Source organism: Podarcis bocagei, assembly GCF_964188305.1.
Source record: "Podarcis bocagei genome assembly, chromosome: 17".
In the NCBI taxonomy this organism is placed as follows: domain Eukaryota; kingdom Metazoa; phylum Chordata; class Lepidosauria; order Squamata; family Lacertidae; genus Podarcis; species Podarcis bocagei.
In genome coordinates this window covers 13,122,942-13,144,755 of record NC_138143.1, presented here as the reverse complement: position 1 = coordinate 13,144,755, position 21,814 = coordinate 13,122,942, and the positions used below count along the sequence as shown (strand labels likewise).

General features: G+C 42.7%; 1 protein-coding gene across 6 annotated transcripts in view; it reads right to left on the bottom strand.

Moving 5' to 3' along the window:
- SUPT20H (SPT20 homolog, SAGA complex component) overlaps positions 1-19,720 on the bottom strand; it is a 35,927-nt gene extending 16,207 nt beyond the window's left edge. For 2 of the 6 annotated variants that reach the window (XM_081176380.1, XM_081176383.1), the window contains exons 1-15: positions 19,634-19,720; positions 17,335-17,433; positions 14,722-14,757; positions 14,405-14,463; positions 14,258-14,324; positions 12,720-12,846; positions 11,748-11,851; positions 10,556-10,672; positions 10,380-10,433; positions 8,803-8,942; positions 7,295-7,451; positions 7,143-7,199; positions 6,233-6,304; positions 3,542-3,699; positions 1,798-1,830 (exon numbers count right to left, since the gene is read on the bottom strand). In XM_081176380.1, coding sequence (XP_081032506.1) covers positions 1,798-1,830; positions 3,542-3,699; positions 6,233-6,304; positions 7,143-7,199; positions 7,295-7,451; positions 8,803-8,942; positions 10,380-10,433; positions 10,556-10,672; positions 11,748-11,851; positions 12,720-12,846; positions 14,258-14,324; positions 14,405-14,463; positions 14,722-14,757; positions 17,335-17,340 — 1,187 coding nt within the window. In that variant the 5' untranslated portion in view covers positions 17,341-17,433; positions 19,634-19,720. The remainder of the gene's footprint in view (positions 1-1,797; positions 1,831-3,541; positions 3,700-6,232; positions 6,305-7,142; positions 7,200-7,294; positions 7,452-8,802; positions 8,943-10,379; positions 10,434-10,555; positions 10,673-11,747; positions 11,852-12,719; positions 12,847-14,257; positions 14,325-14,404; positions 14,464-14,721; positions 14,758-17,334; positions 17,434-19,633) is intronic. The other 4 variants (XM_081176378.1, XM_081176379.1, XM_081176382.1 and 1 more) reach the window with 3 other exon arrangements.
- Between the last annotated feature and the right edge of the window lie 2,094 nt (positions 19,721-21,814).

Sequence of the window (21,814 nt, the reverse complement as noted above, 5' to 3'; positions counted from 1 at the left end):
TGGAACTGAAGTAAAAGACCATACCTAAGATTCAATGATAATTAAAGTGACATGAGCAGATTTTACTCAATTTTTTCAAATTCTTCTGTTTTACAAATACAGTCTAATTTGGCACCCTCTTCTCCCAAGCTCAATATTTATTCTGAGAAGCAGATGGGGTTGGGATAGTACAAAAAGCAGCACAATGAGGAGGTGCATGCAAAACAAATAAAGACAACCAGGGGATGGATGAGCATGGTAACATGTAGAGGATGAAACTCTTCCATGAACACTGAAGGTTTTTTTAAAAAATAAACCAACAGAATCACATAACCATAGAGTTGGAAGGGACCACAGGGGTCATCTAGTCCAACCCCCTGCAATGCAGAAATCTTTTGCCCAACATGGGACTCAAACCCACCACCCTGAAGTTAAGGGTCTGATGCTCTACTAACTGAGCTATCAGAGATTCCTTTTGTTTCTAAACACCATGCTGAAACCATTAAGGGCTAGAGAAAATAAGAGCGTTTGGATTATGTGCATGTTGTTTTTCCAAATTCTGTAAAAAATAAAATAAAAACCCTCAGGCTGTCATGCAGAAATCAACCAGCAATAACCACGGAAGCTAGTCTATTGATAACTATTGATCTAAAACCAGGATGGGAAAATGGTGGCCCTCCAGATGTTGCAAGACTACAACTCCCATCATCCCTGACCACTGCCCATGCTGAGGCTGACACGAGTTGGAGCCCTGCAACATTTGAAGGGCTGGCCTCATGGCACTGAGTTCAGGAACAGAATTCATTCTGAAAAAGAGGACAAAGAAAACGGAGGGTCGCTATCAATCTGAAGACTACGGCAGGAGCAAGAGTCTCGCCATAGAGGTGGCGGTTAGTTGCAGGCATCTTCCACGTAGCTGATCTGGGAGCAGGAGAATAGCCGCTCAAAGCACACTGCTAAAGGGTGCAGACTGTTCAGGGATAAAAGCTTGCTAGTGAGCAAGGGTATACATCCAAGTATGAAAGGAGGATGGAACAGAAAACAAACACAGCTCGGAAAGCTGCCTAATAAGATTCTGCAGGAGAACTCAGTTCTTAGCAAAACAAGAAATATCTAAAGAGAAGACAATAAATGACTAATGAAGTTAGCATTGCATAATTAAAGGAACAGCAGCCAGGTTCCATTACAGGAGTACGATTAGATGACAAATTGTCTTGCCTTATTAGAGGGATGAAATTTCGCCCTCTCCAGAATTGCAGTAACAAAAGGGTTTCAGTAATATGTAAGAAATATTTCAGCTACAGGACACAAAGAAGAGTGAAAGATGCTTTGGCGACTTTCACCTAGTACCACCAGGAGTCCCTTTGAAAATAAATAAATGTACATATACTGTTAGTATAAAAGTGTGAGTAATGCCCATGGAAGTGTGAGCTGGAGGAAGCTGACTTTTCTACCTCTTCCTCCCCTTGACTGGCCAATAAAAAGCTTATTTCTTTCCTAAGGGTCTCCTTCTGATATTTAGGGATTCCCCCTTCCCCCAGACCAAGCACGCTTCATTTCCCAGGACTTCCTACTCTTGAGAGCAGCTTTTCAGTGAGCAGGTAAGCAAGAGAGGGCCCCAAAGTCAGCTTCTGCCAGTCCCTTTCCATGGGATCTCCTTCCATGGATCCAGCCCAAAGTGTTCCAACAGCAAAGTTGGGAAATAAACTCGGAAAATGCAGGTCAGATGGACCAATGTTAATTCTAGCGCTAAGAAGCATGAATGGAAAATACTGAATCACAAAGCATGAATCACAAAAATACTGATGAACCCCTTACCTTTCTGCCTCTGTCTTTGAGCCAATAAGAAAACTGTAGGGGACACAATACAGGAATTAAAGATTTGTTTAAGGCAAAAAGAAGAGTTGACATACATCTGATCAGTTGAGGTGGACACTATTATAAAGCCAGTGTGGACTAATGCTTAGAGTTTAATTAGAGCGTTGATTAGGACTGTAAATTTGGGGAACTATTTGTTGGGATTTTTGACTACGTGCAATTCTGTGCAGCTTCACACAGAGTCAATTAAGAGTTGGCCGACAGCCAAGATGACTGAGCAGAGAGGAGTTACCTGCCTGGAGATATGGAAGCCTGGAAACAGCTTCTCCATTGGTTAACGTCTCACACAGGCATAATGATTTATGACCTTACTGACTGGAATGTTTGCTGTTGGTCAGTATGGTGTTCTTAATTCGTTCCAGAGGTCCGTTCTTAACCTGAAACTGTTCTTAACCTAAAGCACCACTTTAGCTAATGGGGCCTCCTGCTGCTGCCGCACGGCCAGAGCACGATTTCTGTTCTTATCCTGAAGCAAAGTTCTTAACCTGAAGCACTATTTCTGGGTTAGCAGAGTCTGTAACCTGAAGCATATGTAACCTGAAGCGTATGTAACCCGAGGTACCACTGTAGTAACTTGTAGAGTCTGCTGTAAATAATAAACACCTATAAGTAACCAAAATAAAAAAATTCCTTCCAGTAGCACCTTAAAGACCAACTAAGTTAGTTCTTGGTATGAGCTTTCGTGTGCATGCACACTTCTTCAGATACCAAGAACTAACTTAGTTGGTCTTTAAGGTGCTACTGGAAGGAATTTTTTTATTTTGACTATGGCAGACCAACACGGCTACCTATCTGTATAAGTAACCAAGTTACTAGTAGCAGCATCTGTTCCTGCTTCGTCCATCCTGCCTGCAACTGATTGCTTTCTGGAACTCTGTGTATGCTCTGCTAAGGTCTGGCTGCAAAACACCAATACTATTCAACTAGATATTTGGGCTAGCACTAACACAATAGGGCTTTGCCCCTTGCCCCCCTGCACACCCCATACCACCCCCAAACCTGTTCTGGAGGGTTGGGCAAACCCCAGACCAGAATTAGGGGGAGCTCAGGGAGAGGAGAGGAGCAAAACATTCCACTCCTCAGGAAAAATCCTTGCGCTGGTGGAACATTCTGCATTCTACATTCAATATAGCACATTAGTCCAAATTCCCACTCAGCCCTGAAGTTCGCACAGTGACCTTGGGGAAGTCACCATCTTTCAGCCAAACGTTTTTCATGGCGGGTGGAGAGAGAGAGACAGAGAAACATGTACATCGCCTTGAGCTCCTTGAGAACAGAAGCAATATAAATGGAATAAATAAAACGACTATTAGTCATTGCTGCAAATGGAAGCTTCTTTATATTCAGAAGCTGTGTGTTTCAAAATATTAGATACTGGGAATGAGCAACAGGGGAAGGTCTGTTGCCTTGAGGCTCAGCTTGATTGTACCAGAGATTTTTGTCAGAACACTTTTGGAAAAGAACACTGGGCTGCAAGGTCTAACTCAGTATGGCTCCTGTGCTGAAGGAGCTGGCTAGCTGTCTTCCTGCACTAATCCTCATTTCTTCACTAACTCAAACAGTAACAGGTAAAATTTATTTTTCTGAAAAACAAAGAAATGTCATTTTCTATAAATCCACATAAATGTGTCCAAAATGATAAAATACGTGTTTTTCTCCAAAATTTAAGATGAAGGCCACTTACTGTGATGGAATTGTTGAGCTCTCATTGTCTTCGTCATTTTTAATCATTTGTATTTTACCATAGTATAATGGATTTCCCAATGACTGAAAAATGGTCAGTTTTGTTTTCTGAAGGTGACTGCCAACTTCGCATTCGAAGACATAATCATCTTTTATTTCCTGTCAAAGAGAGAAATATTGATACAAGCAGACCATTTCAAAAGATCCCTCCAATTCACAGATTAAAAGGAGACAAACCGCTGGAGAGCCCTTGAGAGAAGAGGCAGGGTGTACATTTTTAAATTTTGCTTCCAAGTTAATTCTAGAGGAAGAATAGAATCACAGAATTGTAGAGTTGGAAGGGACAACGCAAAGGTCATCTGGTCCATCCCCCAGCGTTGCAAGAATCTCAAGAAGCGGTCCCCCATCCAATGTGAAACCATCCTTGTCCCTGCTTAGCTTTGCAAATATGCTAGCAGTTTTATTGCTGCACCAGAGTATCAGTGCCTTTAGGCCTGTCTCCAAATGAGTTCCAAATGGGCCACTATTTAAGCCGTTTCAGGGAGCAGAGGAAAGCAGCAATAGGTAACCAAACAAACCGCTGTGTTGGAAAGAAAACGTCAGCAATGTCTAGGCCAGTGTTTCCCAACCACTGTTCCGCGGCACACTAGTGTGCCGCGAGATGTTGCCTGGTGTGCCGCGAGATGTTGCCTGGAGGGAGGCGGGCGAGTCGGGCGGCGAGAGGCGGGGCGGCGGCGGCGAGGAGGAGAGGCCGCCCAGCGCGGGGCTCTCGCCATCTGCCTGCCTGGCTGGCTGCGAGCTCGGCGGGCAGCGCCTCCGTCCGCAGCGCCCGCCTCGCGGCTCTCATTCCCTGCTCACCCAGCCAAGCCGCGCTCTCCTTCCTGCCTCGCTTTGCTGACTCCTCCCCCCCACCCCCAAAGCTTGGAGGTTCCCCGGCAAGGGGGAGGAAAAAAAATTGAAACTTACACTTTCGTGCGTCCCTCCCGGCGTGACGCTGCGCGCTGACGTCACGGGGCTGTAATGGTGGTGTGCCTCGAGATTTTTTTCATCAAATAAGTGTGCCTTTGCCCAAAAAAGGTTGGGAAACACTGGTCTAGGCAACATGATGATCATGTACACACGCAATAGGCAATCTTTATAGAATTCCTTCAAACCATAACAAGTACAAAATGAAATCTTTAGTCTCAAAGTCTCTGAAAATCTTTAAATGAAGCGAGGTACCAGACTTTGTAGTCACATTATTACATGAGCACTGTTCCACAGCATTTGATATTTTCATTTACATACATTCATTCAAAATAAGATGGGTTTATGAAGCAATTCTAGATCCTCCCACCACGCTGAGGAAGAATTCTACGAAACAGTAGTCAACATCCGGAATCACTGTTCAGGTTGGACATCATATTTGCTGAATACACAAAGCTTCACAACTTGTCTTTCATCGTACAAAGTCTGGTACCTCGCTTCATTTAAAAATTTGAGACTATGAGACTAAAGACTTCATTTTGTACTTGTTATGGTACTTGTTATGGTTTGAAGGAATTCTATAAAGATTGTCTATTGCGTATGTACATGGTCATCGTATTGCCTAGACATTGCTGAGGTGACATCCTTTGCTGGCTGCAAAGTTGCCACCCAAGTTAACCACACAGCTAAGTGAAGCTACAAATGTCCATGCCTTTTGTAAGAGTCTACCCTACTGCTTCTGTCCCAATACTGAATAGAAGAACTTGTTCTGCAGCTCAGATAGAGACCTGTATGCTTCTAATCTCGTCAGTTTCATATTCAGCAAAGACTTAAAACTTCCTCCTCCTTGCTGGGTTTCTGAACCCAAACAGCAGAAAGGCAGTTCTGCTCCGAGAGGGTTTCATTGTGCGTACAAGGCACATTCAATATAGGCTAGCAATTTGGGCAAAGGAAAAATCCTTGTCTACCCAGTTTGTCTATCAATTTCAACGAATCTGCACCAACTTTGGGTATCACCACAATAATGTACTGAGGAAAAAACAACAAAAATGGGGGGGGGAGAGAGAGATCTAACAACCTAACAACAAAAATATAGGATTCACGATACGGGCGGAAAGTCGTTATTTTTCCCACCCTGATTTTGAGAAGCTGCTGAGGACAGTCTAATGGTTTCAGTTTCTCATTCATTTCAATAGAGGCAAATCAAATCCCTGAGTTAAACTGTATTTTTAAAAAACTGAGAAGGGATGGTGGTAGAAATGAAACAACACAGAGCAACTGACCACATAATTGATGAGAAGTACATGGAGTACACAAAGTGGTTTGAATTTGCTTAAAAAAATAATATCACATTTTAAACTGCTACCAATCCCACCGACTTGGGAGGTCTAACTGATCAAACACCCTAATTCAGAGGCAGTTGCTTCTGAGGCTCAATGTGAGACATGGCTCATGAACAGAGAAGACTACAGATCCATGATGGTTTTAGTTGCACAATCAACAGCAGCAACAGCAGTTACCTCTCAATGACATGTAACCGCACTCCTGAAAAAGTCACAAGACCCATTTCCCCGTATTTCCTAATAACAATTTGAAATGATTCCTAGAGCCTTCCCTTACTCACCTAAACACATTCAAGTACTGATTGTTCTCTGTGTTCCTATCTTTTAGAACACGAAGTCTCTTAATTATCGAAAAGGTTAGCAAGCAATCTACTATTACTCACATGAGCGGGCCAGACACTGGGTTGTGAGTCATCAGGTTTGATAGATTTTTCCACTTTGGCGTATTTTTCCACCTTCAGAAACAGTTAAGAGATCAGTAAATTAAAATGAGAGCAGATTAAAGATGTGGATGAGGAGCATAAATGTCCTTATCATTGAAAAAAGAATTATAATCATACTGATGGGTTCAGAGAGTGAAGGCAAGAGAATCCTAATGAGGGTTTATTGAGTTGTGATGATCCTTACAAGTGGGAGAAATGAATTCCCAGAACAGGCATGATTATAAACCTCACGTTTTCAGTCCAGTTTGTATCTTGACAGATCCCACCCTCTTCAAATATAATACATCCTTTAAATAATGGCTCTTACATGTTCACTTATTTCAACAGGCCTTACAAAAACGGTGTAATTAATCTGATTTAAAATCTAGAAGTTTTCATTTTTAAATGTTCTTCTTCTTAAGCTAGCCAATTTATTCTTAAGGACTGGGATCTGTCTTCTTTTCAGAAGAAAATGAAAATGAGCGACGTCCAACCAGCAGCTATGCTAAACAGAGGTAGTATTGAACTTGTTCTGCTATGCTGAACAGAGGTAGTGTTGAACTTGTTCTGCTATGCTAAACAGAGGTAGTGTTGAACTTGTTCTGCTATGCTGAACAGAGGTAGTGTTGAACTTGTTCTGCTATGCTAAACAGAGGTAGTGTTGAACTTGTTCTGCTAGTAGGCCGGCTTATATAAGCAGAACTTCTTGAACAAGATGTTTCAGAAGCAGAGAGATTACATTGGCATGTACAGATCTGTAGGTACAAGCTCCTGGGCCAGAGCTCCAGCAGAAGACTGACAGCTTTGGATACAATCCTATGAATGACAAATTTTACTCATCTCGGCATGTTCCAGAAATCTATGCACTTACATCCACTTCAGACGGCGCCGTCAAATAGCAAGGATTCTGTTTCCACATATCCACACACTGGAAAAAAGGAAACCAAATATTTAAATGAACAATAGTTATCGGAGTAAGTAAGATTATCTATCTAATGGGCTGTCTTTTAAAAACATGCATACATTTCCAGCTTTGGAAATTTTGAGGTCGTACTGCTGGGCTCCCTTCTTTTCCTTTCTTTTCTGCAAATAATCAAACAACCTGAGCTGCGGTGGTGTTGTACAGTGAGACACCTCCTGCTGCCGATTCAGAGATGACCTGGAGTATCTCTTGAAGCACCTGTAAAATATTGAAAATATTAACGGAAAGAATACAGGCAGTTTGGAAAATTTTCATACCAGCTTGCTAGAGTGGCCAGGCATCCTCTTTCATAGCAGATAATCCAGCATGAAAGGCACTGTGCGGATAGGTGCCTAATTTACTGTGTGTCCGATACCAGATATACAGGAAAGGCATACCAGTTCTCAAGAGACATTATGGCCAGTGAGTTGTCAATATTTCTCTTTTCACTAGTTAATCCAGTGTCAACCCAATGGCTTGACTGCACTGCCAGCCTGCTGAGCTGAAGCCTGAAATGCTTCTGAGACATTATGGTATGTGATGGAAGACTGCCATTTCTTTCAATGGACATTGTATGCGGAAAGAGGACTGCCCATATAGGCCCTAAAACAGTAGTCACTATTTTTGTGTGTAACTTCTCTGGAAATGGAAATGGGAAGTCACTTCTCAGGGGCAATTTTCCAGCGGCAAATGAGGTTTCAATTTCTGTCATGGCAACAGGCCACCGGCTGAGTTTGGGCTGAATAATTATTATTTACTAATAATCATCCATACAGATGTCTCTAGGCGAAGTACAACAGATAATGAACTAAGGAAGAAAGACCATGTCTACACTCTGGTCACATCACCTCACAGAAACCTCTCAGCTGAGGGGTTGAATAAGGGGTTGAATTTATTTTAGTGGGGTGTAATAGGGACCCCTGACCATTACCTCCAGTTGTGCTGTCTCTGGGGTTGCGCCACTCATCTCGCTTTATGGCGGAGGGAGCAGGCGTACAGCTTCCGGATTAGTGGCCAGCATGACTAAGCCGCTTCTGGCGAACCAGAGCAGCGCACGGAAACACCGATTACCTTCCCGCCAGAGCGGTACCTATTTATCTACTTGCACTTTGACATGCTTTCGAACTGCTTGGTGGGCAGGAGCAGGGACTGAGCAACAGGAGCTCACCCTGTCACAGGGATTTGAACTGCCAACCTTCTGATCGGCAAGTCCTAGGCTCTGTGGTTTAACCCACAGTGCCACCCGCGTCCCTTAGGTTGCCTACCCATGCTCTAAAGCTTGCATTCACTCAAAGAGCTATCTAATGATGCAATTCCAGGGACTGGTGAGTGATTCTTTTTTTAAATGATCACTGTTCATCACAAATGTGTTCTGCTCCAAACAAAATGTTAAGGGTGTTTGTTCTGGGAGAAATTTCTACAGACATTCCAGGTCTTTGAACAGATTTTTAAGATCAACTAAAATGTTCTTCAAAACTTAACAACAAATAACTTCCCCCCGTTAAAGCAGCCTATTCCGTTGAACCAGACTTTATAAATCAAGGACCAGTAGATTATGACTTTCCGATACCTTTTCATTGGGCGAGTATTCATCTTCTGCTTGTTATAATGAAGTCTGTTCGCTGTGCAAGTTACTGCAATTGAAGGATCCAGACACAGAGGTTCTGCTGTAGCCAGTATCAGTTGGCTTTCTAGCAGGAGTTTGTCTTCCTATAATACAGAGAGTGTTCTAAAACTGCAGTAAAGACTGCAATCCTATACACATTTACTTGGGAGTAAGTCCCATTTAACTCAATAGGACTTATTTTCAAGTACACAGCAGGCAACTTTTGAATACTTGCTGAACACCCTGCAACTAAAGTACGTCTTTCCACAATGGTTAATTGATGCCTGTTTTTAACCTTTTTATATGGTGTTTACGGTACAGTTTTATGTTTTATTGTGGCAAACCATTTCAACAGATAAATATTTTTTTAAATAAATAAGCATGCATAGGACTGGCTACACGTTACAAATATTTTAAACAGTATTTGTAAATATTTGAACAGTATTTTTGGCATTAACATACATGATAGTTGAGTGTATGCACAGTGTGAAACAGCTGTTCTCTACTTGTAATCTAAGTGATTATTATACTTTCATATCACAGGGACTTAAGATTGTGTTTGAGAGAAGGGACCAGCAAACACAATTGCCCAAAAATCTGACATCGCTCTCCTCTCTTCAGAACTACTATGGTTCTTGCCAAAGTTTCAATAATCTAAACCGAAATTTCTATTAACAGAAACTTCGGAAGATTCCCAATTTGAAATTGCACATGTGAGCATCACTTAAAAATCAGAGCATGCACACAAGCCCCTTTCTGCCATCCATCATCTCAATGGGACCTTAGGGTGGATCGTGGGTAACAATAATTACAGATGGGGTCAGGTGGAATTCTACTTGGGCAACAAGGCATATCAGCCTCCTCTTTCCTGCTGCAGCCCCTTATGGGCAACCCCCAAAGCTGCCCGGAAGGTCAGCTCCTGCCCCCCTCCCATGGCACGGGATGTGTTAAGAGGATCTTGAACTCCCACAATACAAACAGATCTTGCAGAAGAAATGTTCTGGATTCTGCCCAATATTGATATTAATAAACAGAATCATGCAAAATAGGTCTAGTCCTCCGACTCACTATGACATATTCTCACTGAAGTGGCAAACTGCAGGGTCAGGTCTTGAGCAAATTTTCCTTCATACAAAACATTTCCAGCACAAAGAATATTATTTCCAGCACAAAGAAGGTGTCAGGGAAGACTCTAAACTAGCCTTTTCTCCAACATGCTTGCTTTCCAATCTTATCTGGAAGGGTTTTAAATATCTATCTATCTATCTATCTATCTATCTATCTATCTATCTATCTATCTATCTATCTATGGCACTGAATTAAATCACTTGAGAGCTCTAGCAGAGCCCAGACATAACCTTGCCACTTCACTGAAACCTAGGCCTATTCATCTCCTAGTAGACCTTTATGCCACTGAACAAGATGGCCTTTCCTGGGGTTGGAAGACCATACTGCACCAGAAATTATCATCACAATATACCATAATACTAGGAAACTACCACACTAGTGAAACCAACTCCTTTAGCTGCCACGTTTGTTACCTGCGTCCATTTGTGGTTGTCGCTTGTAATGGAATGCACATCACAAATCAAGGTCTAGAAAAATGAGGCAAACCTTTCATTACTTGTGAAGTACAGGATTTCTAAATACGATGCATCAGGATTTTTTTTTTAAAAAATAAGAGCAACACCAAAACTGAAAAACACGAGTTGTTTACCTGCATTGTTGGGCGCAGAAGTATGTACTTGCTTTGGTATGTTGGAGATTTGAGATTACCAGATTGTCTATAGTCACGTATTTCTGTTATGACGCAGCCACAATGAAAAATATTTATCTGTTTAAAAGCAAACAAAAATGTACATATCAGCATTTCCATATATTTATACCCGGAACTAAACAGATCTTTAGATCTCTGGGAATACTTCATCTCTCTTTCTTTAAACTCTATTTATATTATTATTATTATTAAACTTAACAAGGACAATAACCAAAATACGTAAAAACTGGTGCTTGTTCTTAAGGGTTAGAAATATTTTTCAAGCGTCACTCATAAGTTTTGAAATTTTTAATTTTATACTAGTGCTCAGTTTACACATTATGCCAAACTGTGGTTTGTTGTAACCATAGTTTTAGAACCCAAATGGTAGTTTGGTCTCCAGACAGGATAGCGAATTTGGTCAGTTAGTTGAACATATACTCCTCCTTCTTTGGCGATCCCTCGTAGCTGAGTAAGATTGCCTTCTATAAACATGGCTTTAACAATGAGTCCGTAAGTGACTGTGGAGGCCAATTCTGGATCCACACATCCTTCCACAGTGGGGACATTGGTTTCCGGGCGGGAGTTGATCACGGTGTGGATTTGTCAAGCATGCCTTCCTCTTAGTACGTTTCTCCCTTGCGTCCTGAGTTTGAGTGTCTTCAAAGTCCATGACACCTTTGGGAAAGGCTGTTTTCCAATTGGAGCGCTTGCAGGCCAGTGTTTCCCAGTTGTCGGGGTTTATACTACATTTTTAAAGATTTGCTTTGAGAGAGTCTTTAAACCTCTTTTGTTGACCACCAGCATTATGCTTTCCATTTTTAAGTTCGGAATAGAGTAGTTGCTTTGCAAGACGACAATCAGGCATCCGCACAACATGGCCAGTCCAATGAAGTTGATGTTGAAGAATCATTGCTTCAGCACTGAATTTGGTCAGTTAGTTGAACATATACTATATACAGCAGGAATGGGGAACCCTTGGTCCTCCAAAGGCTGCTGAATCACAGCTCCTAGCAGCCTCAGCAAGCATGGCAAGACAAGTTCTGGTTCAGCCACATTGATAGACACCCCCCCAACATACTGTTACTGCTACTTCCACTACCCCTCAACCCCTAAAACAAAACCAGAAACACCATTTCAAAGTCTTTCAAACCTGTGATTTCTCCAGGAGATCAACTAAAATAGGAGGCAGCTCTTCTGCATCCAAATATTCAAGCAATTCTCCCTCTTCATAAGGAAGTCGAATGGTTTCTGAATCTGTGTTAAAAGAATGCATTTGACTATGAATATGCGTGTGAACTATTTGCTTTCACAATTATTCCTTTCTGGCAAAAAGAAAAACAACAACACATATTTAACTTACAAAATTGTGATTCTGATACGTAACAAGCTACCTCACAGAGAGGCTGGTTAAAAATGCTTTAAATGAACGGATGATCCAGAACAGGGGTGGCCAACCTTCGTTCTAGTCAAGGCCACACTGCCAACTCTCGTGGGGGGGGGAGAGCATGGCAAGGTGGCACAGCCAAAATGTTTAAAAGTGGACGTGGCCAGAAAATGTAAAGGGCACATTTTTAACAGTCTCGGGGGCAGTGGTCACAAAAATACTTTTGGCGTCACAACAGGTGCGATCAGTACAATTTAATATCTGAATAAATGGGAGTAGTCAGTAATTTTTAAAAAGGACACGTTTCAGAAAGGCCTTGGGAGTACTGTACATTGTGGCAGTGGAGGATCCCAAGGAGCAGTCTGTCTGTCTGTCTGTCTGTCTGTTTATCCAGCAAAAAAATCATTTTTCCGCAATGACAACTTTGAGGGCATGGTGAGAAAAAACTCAGGGTGGTGGTGAGGAAAAAATCTGGGGATAGGGGCACACTGGTTAGCCACCCCGATCAAGAGAAAGACAGCCATGGTCTTTCTTCTACTAAGTAAAACAAAATCCAGTAGCTGGAAGAATTCAAACAGACACACAGAGTCCAGAAGATCATATCAGGCTTTAAGCACATTTATTCTTAGCTAAAGACAGTAATAGCACAAAAGAGTTTTTAATAAAACCAGCAACTTGAAGCACTGTTTATTTTAAGGCACAATCAGGAGGTTAGCAGCTATTTAGTGTTAACTTTACCTGACCCATTCTTCCCTCTCAGCATCAGCGAATAGCCTTCGTTTCCTGGATACAGGTTCACTACTAGGCATGACAATGTCTCTTGCAAAACCAGCTTCTCCAACAAGTTCACATTTCGCCTCAGCTTCTGTTTCAAAATGGGTGACACTCATGAAAACAACGCATCCAGGAGCTAACACTGTTTACTAACAACATGAAATAACAAACACGGAAACGAGCAGCTATTCACTATAATTTCCTTACTAAGTCTACCTCAGTTTCATAAGTAACATTTCATTCTATGTGCTGAAGAACTAATGGTTGCAGGGAAAGAAACAAAAAAGGGAAGGGCTCGATCTTTTGGAACATTCTTGAGAAAAGCCTAGGGACAAATTATTCACTCTGCTCTCCTGGTGAAGGTAGAGCCAAGAATAGGAGACTTCTTTCCCCAAAAGACAATTTCACCTGCTACTACACTCGTCCTGCCTTCAACCATTCCTATCCACTCCACTTCCCAATAACAAATAATTATGTTTACTGTTTATCTATTACATGTACGGTATATCCTTTCCTCTCTTCCACGGAACTCAAGGCAGCAAATAGAGGTTCTGCAGCGCCCCCTCAACCTACTTTTATTCAACAAAGTTGGTGCACCTTCATTTATTTGAAGGTTTTAAGAACTGCTTTGAATCTCTCAAAATAATTTAACAACGCCACTTTCCTGAGTTAATAAAACCATCCACTAAGAAAACGAGGCTTTAGCGTGCATTTGCTGCAATGCATTTTCATAGAATGTTGCCCTGTTCAGAACTACAATCTCTTGATTGCTTCCCAAAAGAGTATCAGACTCCTCCTGCTGAAAAATAAGGGCTGTGGGGTTTTAGATTATCCCTCACAAAGAGGGCTTTCCTCATCACCTTCTATAGATGGGATGGGGAACCTCTGGTCCTACAACTCCCAACATCTCTGACCTTATGCTATGCAGGCTGGGGCTGATGGGAGTTCAACATTTGGAGGGCCACAGTTTCCAAACTCGATTCTATAAGGAAGGAGTCGTTTAGCATTGCTCAAGTTCTACCTGCCAACAAATCTGTAGGAAGACCTACATGGCAGGAGCGGTCCTAATCTCACCCAGACATTGTTATCTGCTCTACTCTCAGATCAGATCTAGGAAATAAGTGCTCTTTACTGTACCACCAAAGCCATGATGGCCAGAACCACCATGCGCCCTTCAATCTAGTAACCTGCCAATCCAGTAACCTGCCTCTGGGAAGAACTATGTGGAGAAGCACACATTCTAGCTGGACTATATTGCTTCTGGATTTTACTTTCAGGGAGGTGTTGCTTCTCCCCATCCTCAACACCAAGTCAGAACCTCAGTTGACACTGGGCATTGCGTGAAAATGCCAATTCCTTTAATAGCTTTTTTTTTTTTAAAAAAAGAAAGCAGTATATAAATATTAATTACACAAAATGAAAGCGGGGCTTATCAGAGCTCTAGTGCAGACCACCAGCAAGACAGTAATGGAGCGAGTGCTTGGCAAATAAGTCCCACTTACCTTTATTTCAGGCTCTTTATCGCATTCTTCCAGATACAGTTCATATAATTTTTGAAACACAGATTTTCTAAAATTGTGAAGAGGAAACACAATTCAGTAACCATTTTGTCTGTTGAAGTAAAAAAAGAGGCACTAAATAATTCTTACCTCCCACTGGATAAATATTTTCGTTTGGGAGGCCTCTGGCGTGCACTTTCAATGATATACTGAAAAAAGAAAACCCACACAAATAAGCTTAGTGGTACACAGATATGCAAACTGCTGTAGGGGATTTAGGAGTGTGTATGTTTGCATTAAATTAAACAAAAAATGAGTGATAGCCCTCTTTCTCTTCTATTACATTTTCAGTTTATGAAATTTATTTTCTGTACAGTGTTCTGAATAACTGGGAAAACTTTGGTACAATGCAGATGATTATTAAATGTAACATTAAATGTGTGCAATTCATACAATCTACTACTTACCTCAGCACGATCCAATGCAAGTTCTAAAGCCTGCTGCTGCAAAATGATAAAAAGACCTTTCTTAGAAAGCATATGTTAATATAGATTCTTGTACTATATCATCCGATATAAAATAGTTCCCAGTGTTAGAAACTCTAGGCACCAAATGGATCCTTAAACCAGGGTTAGTCACCAAAGTGGAATGCCTAGTTGCCATTTTGGGGGGAAATGGCTCTAAAGCCATATTTTTCAATATAACTTTTTGGTTCCTGAAATTCATTCTGATTGTGCAGATAAAATAGAACTGACAGAATTCTACAGGATGGGGTATTAGTGTGTGAAAACAATCAATAATCAATGATCCCCAGGCATGCCCTTCCAGATAGAGGAGATGCCAGATGCCATCCTGACACGTGGGCATCTTCACTTGGTCACAAGGGGTCAATATTCAGGTGTAAAATGCACCTGGCCCCTGGCTAATTTCAAACACCGATAGTATCATATAATATTTATTAATTCTATCATTTTTTCACCAGATAAAGTCTTCTGACCAATTATTACAAATACCTTATTTAGTAGTGTAGTTACCTAGAAGCAAATCTCATGAAAATTAATCAGACTTCTGAGTAAATATAATTAGGACTTGAGAGCAAGCAATAAGTTATCAACAATCATCCAGTCGCAGACAATTAAGACAATATTTGAGACAAGCACAAGTTTGCTTACATTGTGGTTTTTGTCAGCAGCAGCGACCTCAAAGCAGATGTATAACTGGCAATGCCTATACTATAGTCTGATGCAGACATATGCTTAAGAGACCATGAGCAGGCTGCTCTCTCCCACCTTGACAGCAAATTCTCTGGTTTTTCTTTTAAAAGTTAAGCATGTCAGAACTGTTGTTAAATATGGCTGAACAAGACTCTTGTTAAACTATGTTTTGAAATTATGGTTTCAAGACAGAACTAACGCTAATTTTAAATCAGGGTTAAACAGGAAGCCTGGGTATCCTAACCCACAATTAACATTGGTGTTAACATTAATGCTTAATCACAACTAAGAATTCACTTCCTAGACAGGAGAACTTGGAAGAAAGGACCATATGATTTTTTTATTATAATAAGATACGCAACTGCATGTGCTCCATAAAGCTTGTTAGTACAAGATAAAGAAAATAATCTTAAACTATATTCACAAAAATGGAGATAGTTGTATTAATAACCTCAGGCAATACTGGAAAAGTTGGTGATGAAATGGGCTGTTCTTGGCTTTTCATCACTTGTCACTAACTAGTAAAGGTAAAGGTACCCCTGCCCGTTACGGGCCAGTCTTGACAGACTCTGGGGTTTGTGCGCCCATCTCACTCTATAGGCCGTGGGCCAGCGCTGTCCGGAGACACTTCTGGGTCACGTGGCCAGCGTGACAAAGCTGCATCTGGAGAGCCAGCGCAGCACACGGAACGCCGTTTACCTTCCCGCTGGTAAGCGGTACCTATTTATCTACTTGCACCCAGGGGTGCTTTCGAACTGCTAGGTTGGCAGGCGCTGGGACCGAGCAGCGGGAGCGCACCCCGCCGCGGGGATTCGAACCGCTGACCTTTCGATCGGCAAGCCCTAGGCGCTGAGGCTTTTACCCACAGCGCCACCCGCGTCCCGTCACTAACTAGTAGCAGGACTTAAAAGTAGCTTTCCATCAGATTTGCATCTTGCTTTTTATTTCATCCATCCAAGACTATACTCTATTAGTATAGTGACTGACAGAGGCAAACAGACACGTCAACAGCACTCACACATATCTTGCTATACAGGCAACGGCCATTTTACGCTTGTCCAAAATGTGTGCAACCGTGCATATGTGCATTGGCCTGAATCCAAGAGACCCCAAAAGTCACAAAAAGGGGAAGAACAGGGCAGTGTGGTTGAAGCACATGGAAGTCCAGAACGTAAAGCAAATGGGTCACTGCCTGTATACAGTGGTGCCCCGCAAGACGAATGCCTCGCAAGACGGAAAACTTGCTAGACGAAAGAGTTTTCCGTTTTGGAGGTGCTTCGCAAAACGAATCTCCTATGGGCTTGCTTCACAAGACGATGATGTCTTGCGAGTTCCTGCTGGTTTTTCCCCCTCCCCCCCTTTTTCTAAGCTGCTAAGCCGCTTACCAGCTGATCCGATCAGCAAATAAGCCGCTAAAAGCCGCTAATAGCGCTAATCCGTCAATGGGCTTGCTTCGCAAGACGAAAAAACCGCTAGACAAAGAGAGTCACAGAACGGATTCTTTTCGTCTTGCGAGGCACCACTGTAATCTACTGCACAACAATCAGCAAATAATGCTTTCACGCCATCTTGCAAGTGTTCACTAGAAAAGAGAGGAGCCTCAAGAAAGATCTTAAGATGCTGCACATCTGGCTCCTCTGTTCACTATCCACATTTCACTATCATCTTGAACTGGTTCAGATGTAGCATTCTTGGTCTACTACACCGTGGTTTAATCTGACCAAGGTCTGAACACGCCTTATAGAACAATGTTTTAAATTTAATTACATATAATAAAAAGAGAAGACACAGTTAATTTATTCTCCCATGTCCCAAGCACACATTGCAGAAACCAGAATCTGACAGCAGAAGAGAGAAAAATCTTACCATCATGACTGGAGCCCAATGACAACATCCAAAAATGATGTTTTTGGAGTTGGGCACAGAAGAGCACTTTCAGTTTGCTGTGTCCATGTTTAAGGCACTCTAGAATTGGTGAGAGAAGAGGAAAAGCACTTATTGCAAAAATATATAAGGCATTCTATTTACATTCTATGGTCCCTTACCTTTCCCGCCCCGACCTGGCCACAGTGATCCATGCGACGGTCATCTCCAGGCTTGACTACTGTAATTCGCTCTACGCGGGGCTGCCCTTGAAGCTGTCCCAGAAACTCCAGCGGGTGCAGAATGCTGCAGCGAGGCTCCTCACAGGGTCTCTGCCATGGGAGCATATTCACCCAGTGCTTTTCCAGCTGCACTGGCTCCCAGTGGAGTACAGGGTCAGATTTAAGGTGCTTCTTTTGACCTTTAAAGCCCTTCACGGCCTAGGACCCCCGTACCTACGGGACCGCCTCTCCCAGTATGCCCCACGAAGAGCCTCAAGGTCCATAAATAGCAACACCCTAGTGGTCCCGGGCCCTAAGGAAGTTAGATTGGCAGGGTATAAATAAAAATTATTGTTATTATTATTATTACTTGTCAAAAATAGGAAAATAAAATCTAAATGGAGGTTGAAGGGGGGTTGACTCTGGGGTTTCCCCGCACAAACACATGGCTTACTGATGGAAAAGAAGAGCAGCTAAAGATGTAGGCGCAGTTAACAGACTTCTCAAACTTGGGTCTCCAGCAACTGTTGCTGAACTACAACTCCCATCAATCTTTGAGGGGCAGTATTTCAATACGAGTAGGAAAATGAGAGTACAGTGGTACCTCGGGTTAAGAACTTAATTCGTTCTGGAGGTCCGTTCTTAACCTGAAACTGTTCTTAACCTGAGGTACCAGTTTAGCTAATGGGGCCTCCTGCTGCCACGCGATTTCTGTTCTCATCCTGAAGCAAAGTTCTTAACCCAAGGTACTATTTCTGGGTTAGCGGAGTCTGTAACCTGAAGCATCTGTAACCTGAAGTGTCTGTAACCCGAGGTACCACTGTACCCCAAAACATTTTTTTAGAAAAAAAGCACTGATATTAAGTATACCTGCATTTCATTTAATTAGATCAGTGTTTCCCAAACATGGGTCTCCAGCTGCTTTTGGACTACAACTCCCACCATCCCAGCTAGCAGGACCAGTGATGATGGGAGATGTAGTCCAACAAGAGCTGGAGCCCCAAGCTTGAGAAACAAATGCGCACTATGTAACGACGAAAGCAATGACAAACCTAGATAGCATCTTAAAAAGCAGAGACATCACCTAGCCAACAAAGGTTCGTATAGTTAAAGCTATGGTTTTCCCAGTAGTGATGTACGGAAGTGAGGACTGCATCATAAAGAAGGCTGATCGCCGAAGAATTGATGCTTTTGAATTCTGGTGCTGGAGGAGACTCTTGAGAGTCCCATGGACTGCAAGAAGATCAAACCGATCCATTCTTAAGGAAATCAGCCCTGAGTACTCACTGGAAGGACAGATCCTGAAGCTGAGGCGCCAATACTTTGGCCACCTCATGGGAAGAGAAGACTCCCCGGAAAAGACCCTGATGTTGGGAAAGATGGAGGGCACAAGGAGAAGGGGACGACAGAGGATGAGATGGTTGGACAGTGTTCTCGAAGCTACCAGCATGAGTTTGACCAAACTGCAGGAGGCAGTGGAAGACAGGAGTGCCTGGCGTGCTCTGGTCCAGGGGGTCACAAAGAGGCGGACACAACTAAACGACTAAACAACAACAGGAAAATGAGAGTATCCCCAAACTTTTTTTTAAGGAAAAAACCCCTGTTATAATTATATCTGCATTTCATTTAATTAGATCAGTGTTTCCCAAGCATGGGTCTCCAGCTGCTTTTGGACTACAACTCCCACCATCCCAAGCTAGCAGGACCAGTGGCCAGGGATGATGGGAGATGTAGTCCAACAACAGCTGGAGAAACCAGCTTGAGAAACAAATGCGCACTATGTAACGACGACGAGGGGAACGGCCACCTATAGCGCAGCCGCGGAGGGAGCCGCCGCAGCTTCACAATTCCGTGCAAATAACCCCTCCAGAAATGTTCAGGGGGGGGGGGAGAGGAGAGGAAAAAAGAAACAGAAGAGGAAGAGGCACCTTATCCCACCCCCAGCCTCGTTACAGGGGATACAGGTGTGTGGGGTGAGAGATACCCATGCTTTGCGGCCCCACCCTACCCCCAGCACGACCCCTCGCTCCACAACCCCTTTCCTTTACATCCCCCCCCCCCCAGGCGAACGAGAGACCTACCCGCCTCCGCCTCTGTCCGAGCGGCGCTTCCATCGCCCACTTCCGCCGTAAGTGCTTCCGGGGCCCTCGAGAAAGAGAGTCCCGCGCAGGCGCGCTGGGGTGCAGCGGGCGCTTGCGGTTGCCACGGAAACGCGGGAAGCGGCCGAGCGCTCTTGCTGCTGCTTCTTGTTGTTGTTGTTGTTGTTGTCGCCGGAAGCTCGTTCAGTTCCAAAGGCCCAGCTTCCATAGACACGTCGCAATCACACGGAGAACCGCTTTCAATAAAAATCTTAATCCCACCCCCCATGTCAAAGAGAACAGCACATTATCATTATTTACATTGATGTCTCCAAGGGTAATCTCATTTATAGGAGGAGATTGTCCTCAGCATCACTTGATGCTCTTGCTCTCATTTTGAAAAGATTAAAAAATAGATATATTTCAATACGATACCATGCTACGCTGCACTGAAATGTTTAAATGTTTCCTTTATTGGCCTTGAATCTTCCCGCCACACTTCCCTTACTTTCCTGCATGGCACCTTTGAAAACCACTGCCCTAACCACTGCCTCATAAGAGAGGCTTTCCATTATCTTCCTTACTTGGCTCTTATTTTGTGCCAACAAAGAAAACAATAAGGCATTTAAAAGCTCAACACAGAGGCATTCAAGTCACTGCACCATGAGGTTTCTTCCATAATAATGTTTGCCTCCCTTTATCTTCAATCAGGTTATCCCATAAAGTCAATTTACCATTGTAGGGTTGCCATATTTCAATAAGTAAAAACCAGGACACCCCAAACAAGCCTTTTTTTTAAGGAAGGCTCCAGTTTTATTTTATTTTATTTTATTTTATTACAAAAACGCCCCCAAACCCACAATTTTTTGATTGACTTGCCTAAGATCCAGGACAAATTTCAGAAATCCCCCCCAGACATCAATTACCGTGCATCAAATCCTCATTGATGGGTGTGCTCAACCACCAGCTGACTGGTTTGACAAGTTATTGCTCTGCCCACTAGATGTCAGGATTGCATTTTGGTTTGTTCTAATTAATACAAATTTTATAGGGGATAGTTTTTCACTTGGGACAGAAGGACACCAATCATGCCTCTAGTTCATCTACTTCACTGTCTATCCCTGTGCTGAATGCCAGCAGCTCCTCAAAGGTCTCATGCAGGTGTTTTCTCCACCTTTCTGTAACACATTGTTCATGAAATCAGCTGTAAAAGATCACCACAGCTGAACAATAAAAGCCACCTGAAATAGATTTCTTGAAAGTTTGGAGTTTTGCTGGGCTTCTAGATGTTAAGGGTTTGTTTGTTTTTTTCCAGAGACATGGGGCCACCACAGAAGCCCCCAAGCTTTTACTCTTTCCGATCTCCCTTATTTAGCAGGAGGGCAATAAAGAAAGGCCTCAGGCGTAGCTCTATGTTGCAGATTTTAGAGGGTGGACAGGACTATATGGGTATAGTCCTTTAAATAGCCCAAATCATTTAGGGTTTTGAAAGCACCTTAAATGGGGTCCAGAAGTGCTCTAGCAACCGGTGTAGTAGATGTTATAGTAACAGTACTATATCAGACCCTCCAAGTGTCCCTATTTTCCAGGGCCATCCCTGATTTTAGAGGAGCCGTCCCAGTTTCTGATTTGATCCTGGAATGTCCCGCTTTTCCTTAGGATGTCCCTATTTTCTTTGGAGAAATGTTGGAGGGTATGGAGTTATCCAACCCCTGGGCCTTCTGCAGGCAGTAGGGAAGTTTTTAAAATGTTTTATTATGTTTTTATATATGTTGGGAGCTGCCCAGAGTGCTGAGGCAACCCATTAAGATGTGTGGGGTATAAATAGTAAAATTATCGTTATGGAATGGGACGTCCCTATTTTCATCAGAGAAATGTTGGAGGGTATGCCCATTCCCCTTGCACTTAGCAGACCTCTTTGTACATTTCTCTTTATCCCGTCAACACCAGTGGTTATAACATAGCTGCTGCAGGTGAGAAAGTGGGATCTCCAAGCCACTTGAGCAGCCTTTTGAAATTCAGCACATAAGCACCCGTGTGGTAGGTTCCATTTTATGATCCCCATGGCATAAGCAAACATGTAATTATAGCTAAAACACATTTCTTCCTTTTTATTTTCCTTTGTGAAACAGAAGTAAAGCATTAGAATGCCATGCTGGTATAATGTTAATTTATTACTGCGCC